Genomic DNA, 11,577 nt, shown 5'->3' with positions numbered 1-11,577 from the left:
AAAAACACACACACACTTCAGCTCTCTGACTCGGATTCCGTCTTGGGTTGTTGCAGTGAGAGCAGCGTTTATTAGTTTAGGCGTTTCGTGGACATATTGTTAAAATTGGAATTATTCTCTTATTCTTGTGCTGGGATAATTGTCATTATTTCCCATGCCAATTATCTGAGCCAGAAAAAGGCAGCGAGAACGCACAGATATCAGCACTGATTTTTTCAACAACTACGAATATCAGCCTGGATCGAACAGTATGTCACAAAATAAAGTTTCTGCGAACAACTTTTCTAAGTAAATAATTACGATGTGAGACACATCTTGAGTCATGAAACAATCCGAAATTAAGACCTCTGTCGAGAAATTAAATCCAAAATAGAGGTAAGTTTCGGTTTCACTCCAGAATTAAAACGCGCATCCTTCCGTAAATAATACGCTAAACACCGTTCTTTTTTTCAGGTTAAAGAGGTGACCTGCGCTCATAAAACATTAGCTTCCTCGTATTACCAGAAATAATTTATGTCGCTCAGTGAAGCCAGCACACTAGACAGGCTCAACAGCGGCACGCATCTTTGACCCTCACTAAACCCGCCATCTTGGAAAATGGGTGGCGCCACCTATAGTTAGTTAGAGTAGCGAATACCGCTGCCTCGGTCATGAGCTTTCCGAAAGGTTCCTGAAGAGACATCTTTGCAATTGAAAGGTAGACGCTGTGCTCTTCCACGACCTGCCTTATCCATGCGCACTCGCCTGAAGAGCCGCCTGACTCAACATAAGACGGTTTGACCACGTTCATCGTCGCTGCCGAATCACAAAGCACCTTGCGGGCTTTGCCATTCACGATCATTTCTTTCGTGCATGGGGCAAGCAGGGCACCGCTCTTGGCGCTGTCAATAACGTAAGAAAACACAACCTTCTCGGGGCAGTTAGCTGCAATGTGCCCTCGTTTGTTGCATCTAAATCAAGCACAGGACCAGTCTCTGCCTCAAAAACCCTCGCCTTGTTCTCAACCTTTGCTTCCTTCCCTCTACTGAGAGCTTCCCCCTCTTTGCGCTGCGCCCCCTCTTTTGTAAAGTTTCTCGTGTTTCCCTTCATGAGAAATCACTTATCTGAGTCGGCCCTCCCCGGCGGGTATCCTTTCTGGCCTTCACGCCCAAAGTGCGGCTGTCCAGCCTGGTCTTTCTCTAGACTTCTGCGCATCGAGTAATCCTCCGTGAGACCTGCCACTTTCCGGAGGTCCATTTCCGGGTCTCTGTCGTGGACCCAGAACCTAATGTTCTTTAGAATGTTCAGCAAAAACTGTTCGAGCGCAATGCAGTCGACAACCTTCTCGTATCTCCGTAAACCTCCGTGCTTTTTAACCACTCGACTAGGTTAGCCTTGAGCGTAACGCGAAATCGGGAAACGACTCTGCTCCTCTCTTATACCCCTGTCAGACGGTCAACTCAAATGCCATTTAGGCCAAAGGCCTTCGAGATTCTCAAAGGTCATTCAAGCTTTCGGGTGTCAGACGTGTCGGAGAACATCTCGAATGCCATTTAGGAGATGTTTATTGCAATTGTATTTTTCGATTTGTTAGAGACAGCAGTCACTCATTTATCAAAATAAATGGCTCAATGAAACAAAATTACTGATGTATTGCCATTTATTTGTGTAAAAAAAAATTATGGATTGTGTTTATATAGTGTTTTTTCAACAAATACACGCAGTGTTTTTGCTAGCGAAGCGACTTTTGGGTGGTACTGGCTGGTATGACCCGCTCTAAAGGCAACAATGATGTTCCCGCTCGAAAACTGAGCTTCTGAGCGACTGAGCTCGCCATCGTTCCTCGCGCTGCCGTGATTCCTCGTCTGCTCGGTCAGGACGGTTCCTCGTCTGCTCGATTTGTTTGCTTCTGAGAGTGTCAACAATGGAACATTCAGAGCCGCCAGAGACTCAGGTCGCTCTACTTTTATGCATGCACGCGCAGCAGCAAAGCTCTCTGGCTGCCGTCCGAGCTGCCGTGTCATCGGCAAAAAGTGAGGCCGATCGCTTGGAGGACCAAATGCTGGCAAATAACTTCGTGCTCGCAACAACAGCGGTGGACTGCCTCACAGTGCATCGGCAGGTGCAGTCCTTCGCGAGGCACGAGCGATGGTTCGAAGACACCCTGCCCAACATGCCGGAGTACTTTTTCAAACAGGCGTTCCGTGTAAGGCCAGCTACATTTCGCTACCTTGTTGATGTGTGCCGGCCTTACATGGAGCGACAAGTCACCTGCATGCGGGAGACGATCGCGATGGAGAAGCGGGTGGGAGTGGCCCTCTTCAAACTATGCTCCACGGCCGAGGACAGGACGGTGGCCACCCTGTTCGGTATCGGCCGATCGACAGTCAATGAACTGTACCGGGAGTTTTGCGAGACGATCGTGGCTGTCCTCGAGCCCGAATGGGTCAAACTGATGACCCCAAAGGAGCTGCCGGAACATATCCGAGAGTTCCAAGCTGCGTTGGAGTTTCCGCAAGGAGTTGGAGCGCTGGATGGGTGCCACTTCCCGGTGTCACCACCACAAGAAAATGCAAGCGACTACCACAACTACAAGGGCTGGTATGTAGTGGTGGTGGTGGTGGTGGCCTGTTTGTGTTTGACTTTCCCTAGGTTAAGCCAGCATCTAGCGCTGGTGCTGTCATTGGCTAGTTAAGGGTTTAGCCCGAGAGCTCTCTTGAACCATACGTCTCTGTATGCAAATTGTCGTCTGTTTACACAGCCGGAAGTTAGCCTGCCTCAGTGGGCGTCTGGTGTCTCAGCTGTAGATGAGCAATTTAGCCAGTGCGGTACAATCGCTAATCTGGGGTCTTTAACAAGCACCACGCAGTAGCAGTACATGACCACACGCCAGTACGATGCTCATCCAGATCGAAACAAGCAGTGATGGGGATCCCAGGATCCCTGGGTTCTGCAGCGCGAGCTTTCGCTCCACATGCTCCGAGCTGTTGTGCGCTAGCCCTCTCGGCCACTGATCCCTCCCTCCCTCCCTCCCTCCCTCCTCCTCCTCCCTCCCTCCCTCCCTCCCTTCCCTCCCTCCCTCCCTCCCTCCCTTCCCTCCCCTCCCCCCCCCCCCCACCCCGGGTCTCTGTTGTTTTGGTGTATTCTGCAAGAGTCCTTTACCACAAAAAAAATTCAAGGGTGCATTGACAGATGTTTCGCATCTTTTTAATAGCACCAGAAACAATATTATCCGTAGAAACTTGCCTCTTGACAGCGAGTCTGGTGTACACATTGTCCCTGTTCCTGTCATAATTGGGGCACTCGGTAATGATGGCTTGAAGTACAGTTTCTGCCGTCGGACAGCTATACTCCGGGCTCAGTCGTTTTCTTGTCTGGTTCTAGCGGGGTTTGTAAATTGTCCTAGGCCATCGCCAAGAGGGTCTTGTCTCTCTCCGTCCTACTCAGTTGCAGGTGTGAACAGGCCTTTACTTGCATGTTATTGGCACGACATTCCATTGAAGCTTTCAAGACATCCACGAGATGGTTCTTGGTTATCATTGTATTCAGTTCAAATTATGTTTTCTTGCATTATCCTACGAAATATTGGTGTTGGTGAAGTTCCATAAGCAAAGAGATGAGCTACAGACTTTGGTTTCTGTATCCATTTAACATTTGGGATATCAACAATTAGAAGATCTCCGTGCCAAACAGCCAAACGAAGCATTTCAAAGTGTTGGGATTTTCATAATTAAATCTGCCTGCATGCAATGCTTCTTTTTCAGGCATAGCATCATTCTGCTGGCTCTGGTGGACCACCGCTACATGTTCCGCTATGTCAACGTGGGAGCACCAGGGCGATGCCACGACGCACACGTCTTCCGCAGGTCGGAGCTTGCAAAGGTCTTGGAAGGACCGTTGTTTCGAGCTCCGCTTGTCACTGTGAATGGAGCTGTTGTGCCACCACTGATCTTGTGCGATCAGGCCTTCCCTCTCACATCAAACCTCCTCAAGCCCTATCCGCGCAAGGGCTTAAAGGATAGTTCTCCGGAAGCTAGCTTCAACAAGCAGCTCTCGGGAGCACGAAGGATAGTAGAGAACGCCTTTGGCAGAGTGAAGGCACGCTTTCGCTGCATAATGAAAAGAATGGAGTGCCATGTAGACAATGCCAGGGTCATCATCCGAGCCTGCTGTGTGCTCAACAACATCTGCGAGCACTTCAATGATGGGGTTGAGCCACAGTGGGTCACCGAGGTGCAGCTCTACGACCGCATGTTCCTGCAACCTCTCTGTAGAACGGATGTTGCCGCTGGAAATGGACAGGACGTGAGGGCAGCCATAGCAGCCTACCTCCATAGGCGGAACACGCAGCAACACGCAACGTAATCTAGTGATGACATCACATGTACAAGTGGCAGGAAGGACTCGATGGAAGATCATCCAACTTCCAAACGAAATGTGAAGCCAACTTACTGCACTAGCCCTGTGCATGCCCACACCTCTTGGTGAAGCTAGCTGGCCTTACTGTTTGTTCGGAAGTTGCATGGTTTATCGTCAATCCCTCCCTGCCACCTGCATATGTGCTGGTCTGTTTACCGGTATGTATGTGCAGCATTACTATGTCCAAATTTCATACTTTGCTCATACATACAGTAATTCAGCTACCCAACATATTTGGAGAACAAGACTCTTAATGGAAACCTTTTTTTGTAATAGCTTCTCCACTTAGTACGACTGTTTCAAGGAACTTGCATATCTAATGATTTTTCTGACATTGACTTTCTGTGGCAGTAACTTAATTTATGAGCTTGAAGCGTCCCAAAAATTCAATAATTGCAATCATGCACATTCTATTTTCATATTAAAAGCTTGATCCAAAAACGTAACACACACTTTTATTTGAGATATTTCAGAACAGTGAAACGGTCGATAAAGGGCAAGCGATTGCGTGTGGCTGACCAACATAGTGATTATCAATTAAATGCGAATCAGACTTTTTTCAAAATTAATGACAATATTGATCAGAGCTCCACATATTGAGTGCTCTTATTGATAGCGAAGACCTAGACCGCAAGAGATTATATCCGCGTGCATTTCTCCCATACTGAGACTCGTGAGCGGTTTTGTACTCTGGTTGTGGAAATATTCATCAATTGACATCTATTGAACAATATAACACTGAAAAATACTCTTTTGTATTTTCTTTTTTCAGGGATGTTTTTTTTGGTATGTTAGAGCTTTAGGAGGATTGGTGGCTGAGTAGGCTAGCACACACGAGCTTGGAGCACGTGGAGCAAAAGCTCACGCTGCAGAATTGGGGGATCCTGGGTTCAATCCCCACCCCTGCCTGTTTCGATGTGGATGAGCGCATTGTACTGGCGTGCGGTCATGTATCACTACTGCGTGATGAATTTTAAAGACCCCAGGCTAGCGGTTGTACTGCACTAGCTAAATTTCTCATCTACAGCTGGGAGACAAATTGCCCATTGAGGCAGACAAAGTGCTAGGCTGTATAAGCATTCAGACACCCCAATTTTTTTTTGTTAGTGCTTTTAACCTAAAGAGAAAACCCTGCAATTTATTTTTATTATTCTCCCTGCTGAAGAAAGAAGTTGCTTTGTTTCAAACAATTATGAACACGATAGTTAAAACTTGCACTTTCAGTTTATCGACATATATCTCGGGCTTTTGCTTCAGTTCAAGCACAGGGTCAATGGTGGCACAACAGTGTTGTCGAGGGAAACAATCCTTCCAGACCCTTGGCACATATGTTCATACTTGTGGATGTTGCTTGATATAGTTATTCTATTATCGTTCCCATGTAAAGAAAACACCAAGTTCTTTTTTTTACAATGTTCATAAGGTGCACTAAGTAGTTCTTACTAAAATCCCAGAATTAGAATCGTAACATCATCGCCCTCTTCTCTCCTGCTGCATTTGATTGGATTAGCCCCTAAGAATGCCCTCTAGGAAAGAGGAGAGCCTTAACGTTGCTCTTTTGCATGCCGTGATTGGCGCCATCAGCTCCTGGCATCCGCTGCACTCTGAAGCCTACACACTGCATCGTCCGCCGTCATGTACTCTTTTCAAATTTGTTTGTGCTTGAAACATGTTTTGATATTGTAACAATGACTAACCACAAACTCCCATAAAGTATCTTGATGCACCATATAAAGGGTGAAAATTTGTAAATGTCCGCAAGGAGTCAGACTTTTTTTTGTTGCGGTTCCAAAGGTAAAAAGAAGTATAGGAGAGAAAAAAAAAAGCTTTTCCAGAGTGTACTTGATTTAAGCGTTGTAGTAAACTTTTAAATGCTTTGATGTGATGATGTAATCAATTCTTTTGCTATGTCTCGGAACATTTCAGCTGCAGGCTTGAAAAGATGTTTTCAACAATTGGATGGAACATGCCTTAACAGGCTTGTGTGTGGCTTGCTCTTTTTTAATTTTTCTCTATCTAGTTTATGCAGCATGCATGTTCATTGTATTTCACATTGTATGATTACTATTTTGCCGATGGTTGCCACACTCTTATTTACTGTCCACCTTCGGAATGTGGACCTGTGTATCTTTGGATCCCAGCTGTGGTGAATAAATACCCATTGTTGCTGTCACTGTTGTAATGTCATGCAAGCACTATCTGTTCTAAACTTGTTATTTGTGGTTTTAAGATGATGTTACTTCCCTGGTAAGCCCAAAATAATTTGTCAGCAAAGAAAAACAAACAAAAAAAAAAAAAGCAGCACCACTTTTTTGAAGCTACAGCTTCCGCTCTAGCCTGTTTTATTGAAAAAGGCCATCATGGCATTCGCAAGCTTTTCTTGCACGGCCAGTGCTTTTTCTTGAATTTTGAGCTCCTGCTCCCGCAGAGTGAACTCACGGCCCCGAGCCGTTTCCAAACTTAAACGGAGCAACTTCTGCTCCTCAATTACCGCCTTTGCGAGGGTGGCAGAGGGGTGCGGAGGTCCTTTCCTTTTTCCTGACTCTGGCACCTGCGGCAACATGATAGTTGTGCCATTACTGGCACCACCGGCCTTCTTTCCACGGCCAGCAGGGTTGCTGCTGCCAGCATTGTGGCCGCTCCTAGATTTGCTGGTGCTCGCACCAGGCAGCTCGCCGGTACTTGCACCAGGCAGTTCGCTGGTACTCGCACCAGGCAGCTCCTGGGACGTCTCGTCGGATGTGTCGTCCCTCATGTCGTCTGACGGGACATCCTCTGCCTGTGTTTCTGAAAGCAGCTGATAGGATAAATTTTGTTAGAAACTAGAAACACAGTAATCTCTCGTACCTTGAACACTGCAGCAAGTCAGCGCTCTGTCCTGTCCGTCGCTTCCTTTTATGACTTTTTGCGCCGTTTTATCTCATTATGTTTAACAACTACCAATTAGCCCAACCCTCAAACTCGTTATTCCTTCTGGTAGGTGCATGGCAAGTGTCATTTGTACACAGTCTCCCTCTGAAACTAGTTTGGCTTTCTACCTACTCTGTGTATAGGGTGGTTTCACGTGTACCATTTCAATTCAAAATCCGGCCGACATCCATCTTGGTGCGCAGCCGTTCTATGCTTTTTCAATGGGCAGAGGCAATGAAGGCCATATGTTTTCTCCTTGCTCTACTTTAGCATTTTGATCAACTGCACTTGCCGTATTTCTCAGCAACATAAAGAAGCAAAGGCCAGCACCCAATTTTAAATATTACCAGCCTTCATCCTTCATTCAGAGTTAATACATGCTAGCAAGTTAGCAGATGACCAAGATGGCTCCGGTAGACGTGCCCAAAGCTTCTACGATGGGGATAAAAACAGAGTAAATGAAGGTTTACATGACTCGAGAGATATCCCTGATCGTGCTTCCAGAGTTCCGTCGTTGAAGAAGCCACTTGGGGCCGTGATTCTGAGGCTCACCAGAACAAAAATAGACACTAGCAAAGATTCGCTTTCGCGTAAAACAATATGACAAACGGCAGAAAGTGTACACCAATCTGCTCAAAACCTACATGCCCGAACGGCAAGTGTGTACCAATCCGTTTGAAAATTACGAACCAGAAGCGAAACAGTTTTATTAAATTGGCCTATTCTCATCTCCAAGCACATGCCCTCCAGCCCTCATTTGACAACTTTAGGCTTTATTCGCCAAGCAACCAGGAATCTTGAAGCACAAAAAAAAAAAAATTGGCGCAAGACTGTCACTGGGTTGGTTAGAATTTAGAACACTTGGTGCCATATGCCCAGCTCGAGTTGCAGATAGTCCTTCCTGCACTGTGATCATTGTCCAGACAAGTCCCCTGTTTATGTCCAAACATGACTTAGCAGGAGACAACTTCATTGCAGCATGTGATGTGTGTCTGTAAATCCCAAATGCCCAATTAGGCATGCACAAAGATTCACTTATAGCTTGATGATTGTGTGAATGAGGCACTGACTCCACTGGTGGATGGGATGTTTTTTAAACCAAGTAGACTGCACATCATCTCAATGGGCGCGTTCAGTAGCGGCTCCAGGAGTCAAGAGTCAGCGCTCCTTCTTAGGCGCTGACTCATTCACACATTTTCTTTGAATTTCTTTTCAGGTAATGCTTTTTCGGAAAATGCATTGGACCGTATTTTGTTGGGTTTGAATATGCTAATAAACAATGTAAACGTTCACTGGACGGCATGTCTTGATCGCCGTTGCTCTGAAACTCGGTGAATATCGACGAAAATCCTGTCCGTGCTGAACAGAGCAAGGCAGGCTATGAATGCGAATTCGGTAGCCAGTTGGACACTCACACAGAGCATGATCCCGATTAAGGTTTTGTTTGCGTAGCTAAATCGGGGTGCACGTTGGCCGACGCTCGCCTTGGCCGACAAAACCTAGATCGCCGAGCGCAGCCGAACTTCCCGGTGTGTATACGAGTACATTTTATAGGAAGTTTGTTGCGAAGGGCAGAACAGACGTATGGCCATATAAAAGTATCGCAACCGGCGGCGTAGATTTGCCGAGCTCCATATTTTGCGTCCGCTGACGACATTTTGTCGGTTTTTATAACAGTAGCTGCCTTTGCACCGCCAAGTGAAGTGCTTGATCGCGTTGGATCGCTTCGAACAGCAGCGCTGATGTGTACAGTGACTCGCTTTTTATTTAACGACCTTGTCAAGACTTTATGAATACCGGTGTCAAATAAAAGCGATCGTGCTCGCTATCGTCTGCTTCCAGTTTATTCGGAGACCGTCTGGCACAGGGGAGGAAGCGGAAATAGCGTAGAAGCAGGTTTGGAGCCGCGGTTTTTTTGGCCGTTCAATAGGCGCTCTGAGGATTCCGACTCGAGTGACTCCGTTCGGAGCTGAGGGAGCCGCTACTGAACACGCCCAATAAATCATCCCTAATTTACAATTCTTGTAAGGCTCCGAAGAACCGCGACATAGTTTTGTCACGATTTGCGAAACATACGAGAGCGGGAACGAAAAACTAATCTCGGCAGTTTGGTTGATGGTGGGCGTGAAGAACTTTATTTACTCTCTCACCACTGCATCATTGGCTGTTTCGATTAAAGGTTGTTTAGTCCTCATTGAAGACGAAATTACGGGCGGACAGATTCATGAAAAGTGTTTTAGCTTACAACATCTGCACTAAAGTTTGTACTTTGTTACTGAGAGATTTTCTGTAAAGGAGATTACGAATGCATGCACAAATTTGGAGATTAGGAATGTTGTTAGTACTCTGTGGGTGAAACGTTAGTGCAACATGTACTGCCTACCTCCAACACAGCTGGTGTCACATCATCTGCACACAAGCTCTCGTCCACGAGAGTGTTGTCGTTTGCGGGCAGGGATCCCAGGAAACGGTGAATCTCCCAGTAGAACGGCCAGTTCACTCCTCCTGCTCCGGTTGTGCTGGCCGTCCGCAGGTGCTTCCTAATAATATAGCAAGCTCAATAAAATTTATAATGTATGCAAATATGTTTGCAAAGGCAACCTCCAGTGCAAGGCTGGGCCATTTTACAAAGCTAGTGACCACTCCAAAGTCTGCCAAGTTTTTGGGAATGCATAAGCAAAAGTGTCTTTTGTCACTTGTGATTTAAAGTCATAAGCATTGCTATCCTGTCATGAGCTGGATCTTGTAATCACCCAAAAGGCAGCATTCATTAATTGGTTCTAGGTGCTGAGGATCTGCTACTCCAACAGTTTCCATCTGATGCAAAAAGGGCAGCAAACAAGCAAGACATTCAAACAGACAAGAGGGCAACATTTAAAATACTTAAGAGCTTGCTTAGGAACGAGAATACAAGATTTTTGAGGTTCTGAGCAGTGACTAAGGACTGCATATCAAACTCGGTGGTGGAAACACCCAAGCGTAATGAGTCCCCCTCCATTGTCTTTTCTTAAATAGTGCTTTGCGTGTTATTGCCACGAGTCTCAACTAGTTTGTGTACTTCAGGAACTGGAGGATTCAACTTCTGGAAGCTTTACAAGCCACTCCGCTGAGTTTTGAGCACGACTACTTCAGATGTGGTTCGGAATCTTGCGGTGGAACAAGCAAATCTTTTCTCGCTAGCCACATGATCACAGCATTTAAAGACTCATGTTGCCAAGAAATCCTTTTTGGGGTGCAGTCATCCACTCAGCCTGTGTTTGCTGAGCCCTGTTAAAAATTGGTGCCCCATATGGTTCTCAATACCACCCATGACACAATCTCTGCGATACATATTTTGAATTATTTCACGTGTTCAGAAAGGAAAGCAAACGTTTATAGTGATCGTTTCAGGTAACTTCTTATCCTGATGTTTCGAGTAATAATTATTATTTTGTTCCCCAGCAATCGCTTATGCCATTTCCAAACAAAGCATTTTTGTTCCTCAGCAATCGCTTGTGTCATTTCCAAACAAAGCACGGTCGTCGGTTCCGTACTTCGGTAAATGGCAGACAATCCCAATTCAAGTTTGTTTTCGATCTCACCGCCCACGGGGCCGAACTCGGAGCAGACGACCCACTTTTTTTTTTTTTTTTTTTCTCCCGTGTTAGCAGATGTTTTATTTTAATTACTCATAGCAGACGAACTCCCCCTTTTCCCTCACGTCAGCAGACGATATTCTGCTACGATATTTTAGTTCCGTGAATGCGAGCCGGCTGAGTTAAAAATCAACAGAGGCCGAGATCTTGCTCTCATCGTTGACCAAATCCGACCCTAGAGCCAGAGGCAAATATTAAAGCTACATATTTACGATAATATTTCTCCCAAAGTTCTTACACCCGATTTCGGGTCTTGGTGCACCATAATATCGAAGGAAACAGGGTTCATGAATATTGCTTACCGGTAGACGCTCGTGAGGTTTTCGATCTTGTTGTGCACTTGATCCTTGGACTTGTTATGCCCAATTAACTTCATCGCCTCTGACATTTCGGCGTAAATCCCCCCATTCCTTTTTTGGCACCGGAGGTCGCACAACCTATCCTCCCAAAGGCCGATCAAGGCCCAAATCTCAGAGACGGACCACTGGACTCGCGGGCCCTTCTGCGACGGCTCCGTCATCGTTCGACAAAATACAAACTAAATACAAACTATGAAAAAGGAAAAATTAAAACTTTCTATTTAGGAATACAAAAGAACACTGCAAAATGAAAGTTAAGTAATACAACGAAAGCA

The 11,577-nt window shown here is 45.9% G+C and overlaps 3 protein-coding genes across 3 annotated transcripts; 2 read left to right on the top strand and 1 right to left on the bottom strand.

Annotated features, from left to right (window-relative positions):
• Nucleotides 1–1,844: 1,844 nt before the first annotated feature.
• Nucleotides 1,845–2,674, top strand: LOC115317892. Its single transcript, XM_040223452.3, has one exon. It carries the CDS (start codon nucleotides 1,904–1,906, stop codon nucleotides 2,672–2,674), a length of 771 nt encoding a protein of 256 aa, XP_040079386.1. The 5' UTR covers nucleotides 1,845–1,903.
• Nucleotides 2,675–3,723: 1,049 nt separating this feature from the next.
• On the top strand, nucleotides 3,724–4,644 carry LOC115317886 (protein ALP1-like). The gene has a single exon (XM_029977641.2). The coding sequence runs from the start codon at nucleotides 3,724–3,726 to the stop codon at nucleotides 4,342–4,344; it is 621 nt and encodes a 206-aa protein (XP_029833501.2). The 3' UTR covers nucleotides 4,345–4,644.
• Nucleotides 4,645–6,730: 2,086 nt separating this feature from the next.
• LOC115322408 lies at nucleotides 6,731–11,348 on the bottom strand. The gene is made up of 3 exons (XM_040223453.3): nucleotides 11,246–11,348; nucleotides 9,692–9,848; nucleotides 6,731–7,195 (listed from the first exon to the last, which is right to left on the bottom strand). Exons 1-3 carry the CDS (start codon nucleotides 11,329–11,331, stop codon nucleotides 6,731–6,733), a joined length of 708 nt encoding a protein of 235 aa, XP_040079387.1. The 5' UTR covers nucleotides 11,332–11,348.
• Nucleotides 11,349–11,577: the final 229 nt, after the last annotated feature.

Source organism: Ixodes scapularis, unplaced genomic scaffold, assembly GCF_016920785.2.
Source record: "Ixodes scapularis isolate PalLabHiFi unplaced genomic scaffold, ASM1692078v2 PGA_scaffold5__190_contigs__length_132052651, whole genome shotgun sequence".
NCBI classification, from domain to species: domain Eukaryota; kingdom Metazoa; phylum Arthropoda; class Arachnida; order Ixodida; family Ixodidae; genus Ixodes; species Ixodes scapularis.
This window is presented reverse-complemented; position numbering and strand designations above follow the sequence as displayed.

Coding starts and splice junctions, on each gene's coding strand:
- LOC115322408 (XM_040223453.3), bottom strand. CDS start 11,331: ATGTCAGAGGCGATGAAGTTAATTGGGCATAACAAGTCCAAGGATCAA. Junction 9,849..11,245: donor AACCTCACGAGCGTCTACCG/GTAAGCAATATT, acceptor CTATATTATTAG/GAAGCACCTGCGGACGGCCA. Junction 7,196..9,691: donor TGACACCAGCTGTGTTGGAG/GTAGGCAGTACA, acceptor TTATCCTATCAG/CTGCTTTCAGAAACACAGGC.
- LOC115317892 (XM_040223452.3), top strand. CDS start 1,904: ATGGAACATTCAGAGCCGCCAGAGACTCAGGTCGCTCTACTTTTATGC.
- LOC115317886 (XM_029977641.2), top strand. CDS start 3,724: ATGCAATGCTTCTTTTTCAGGCATAGCATCATTCTGCTGGCTCTGGTG.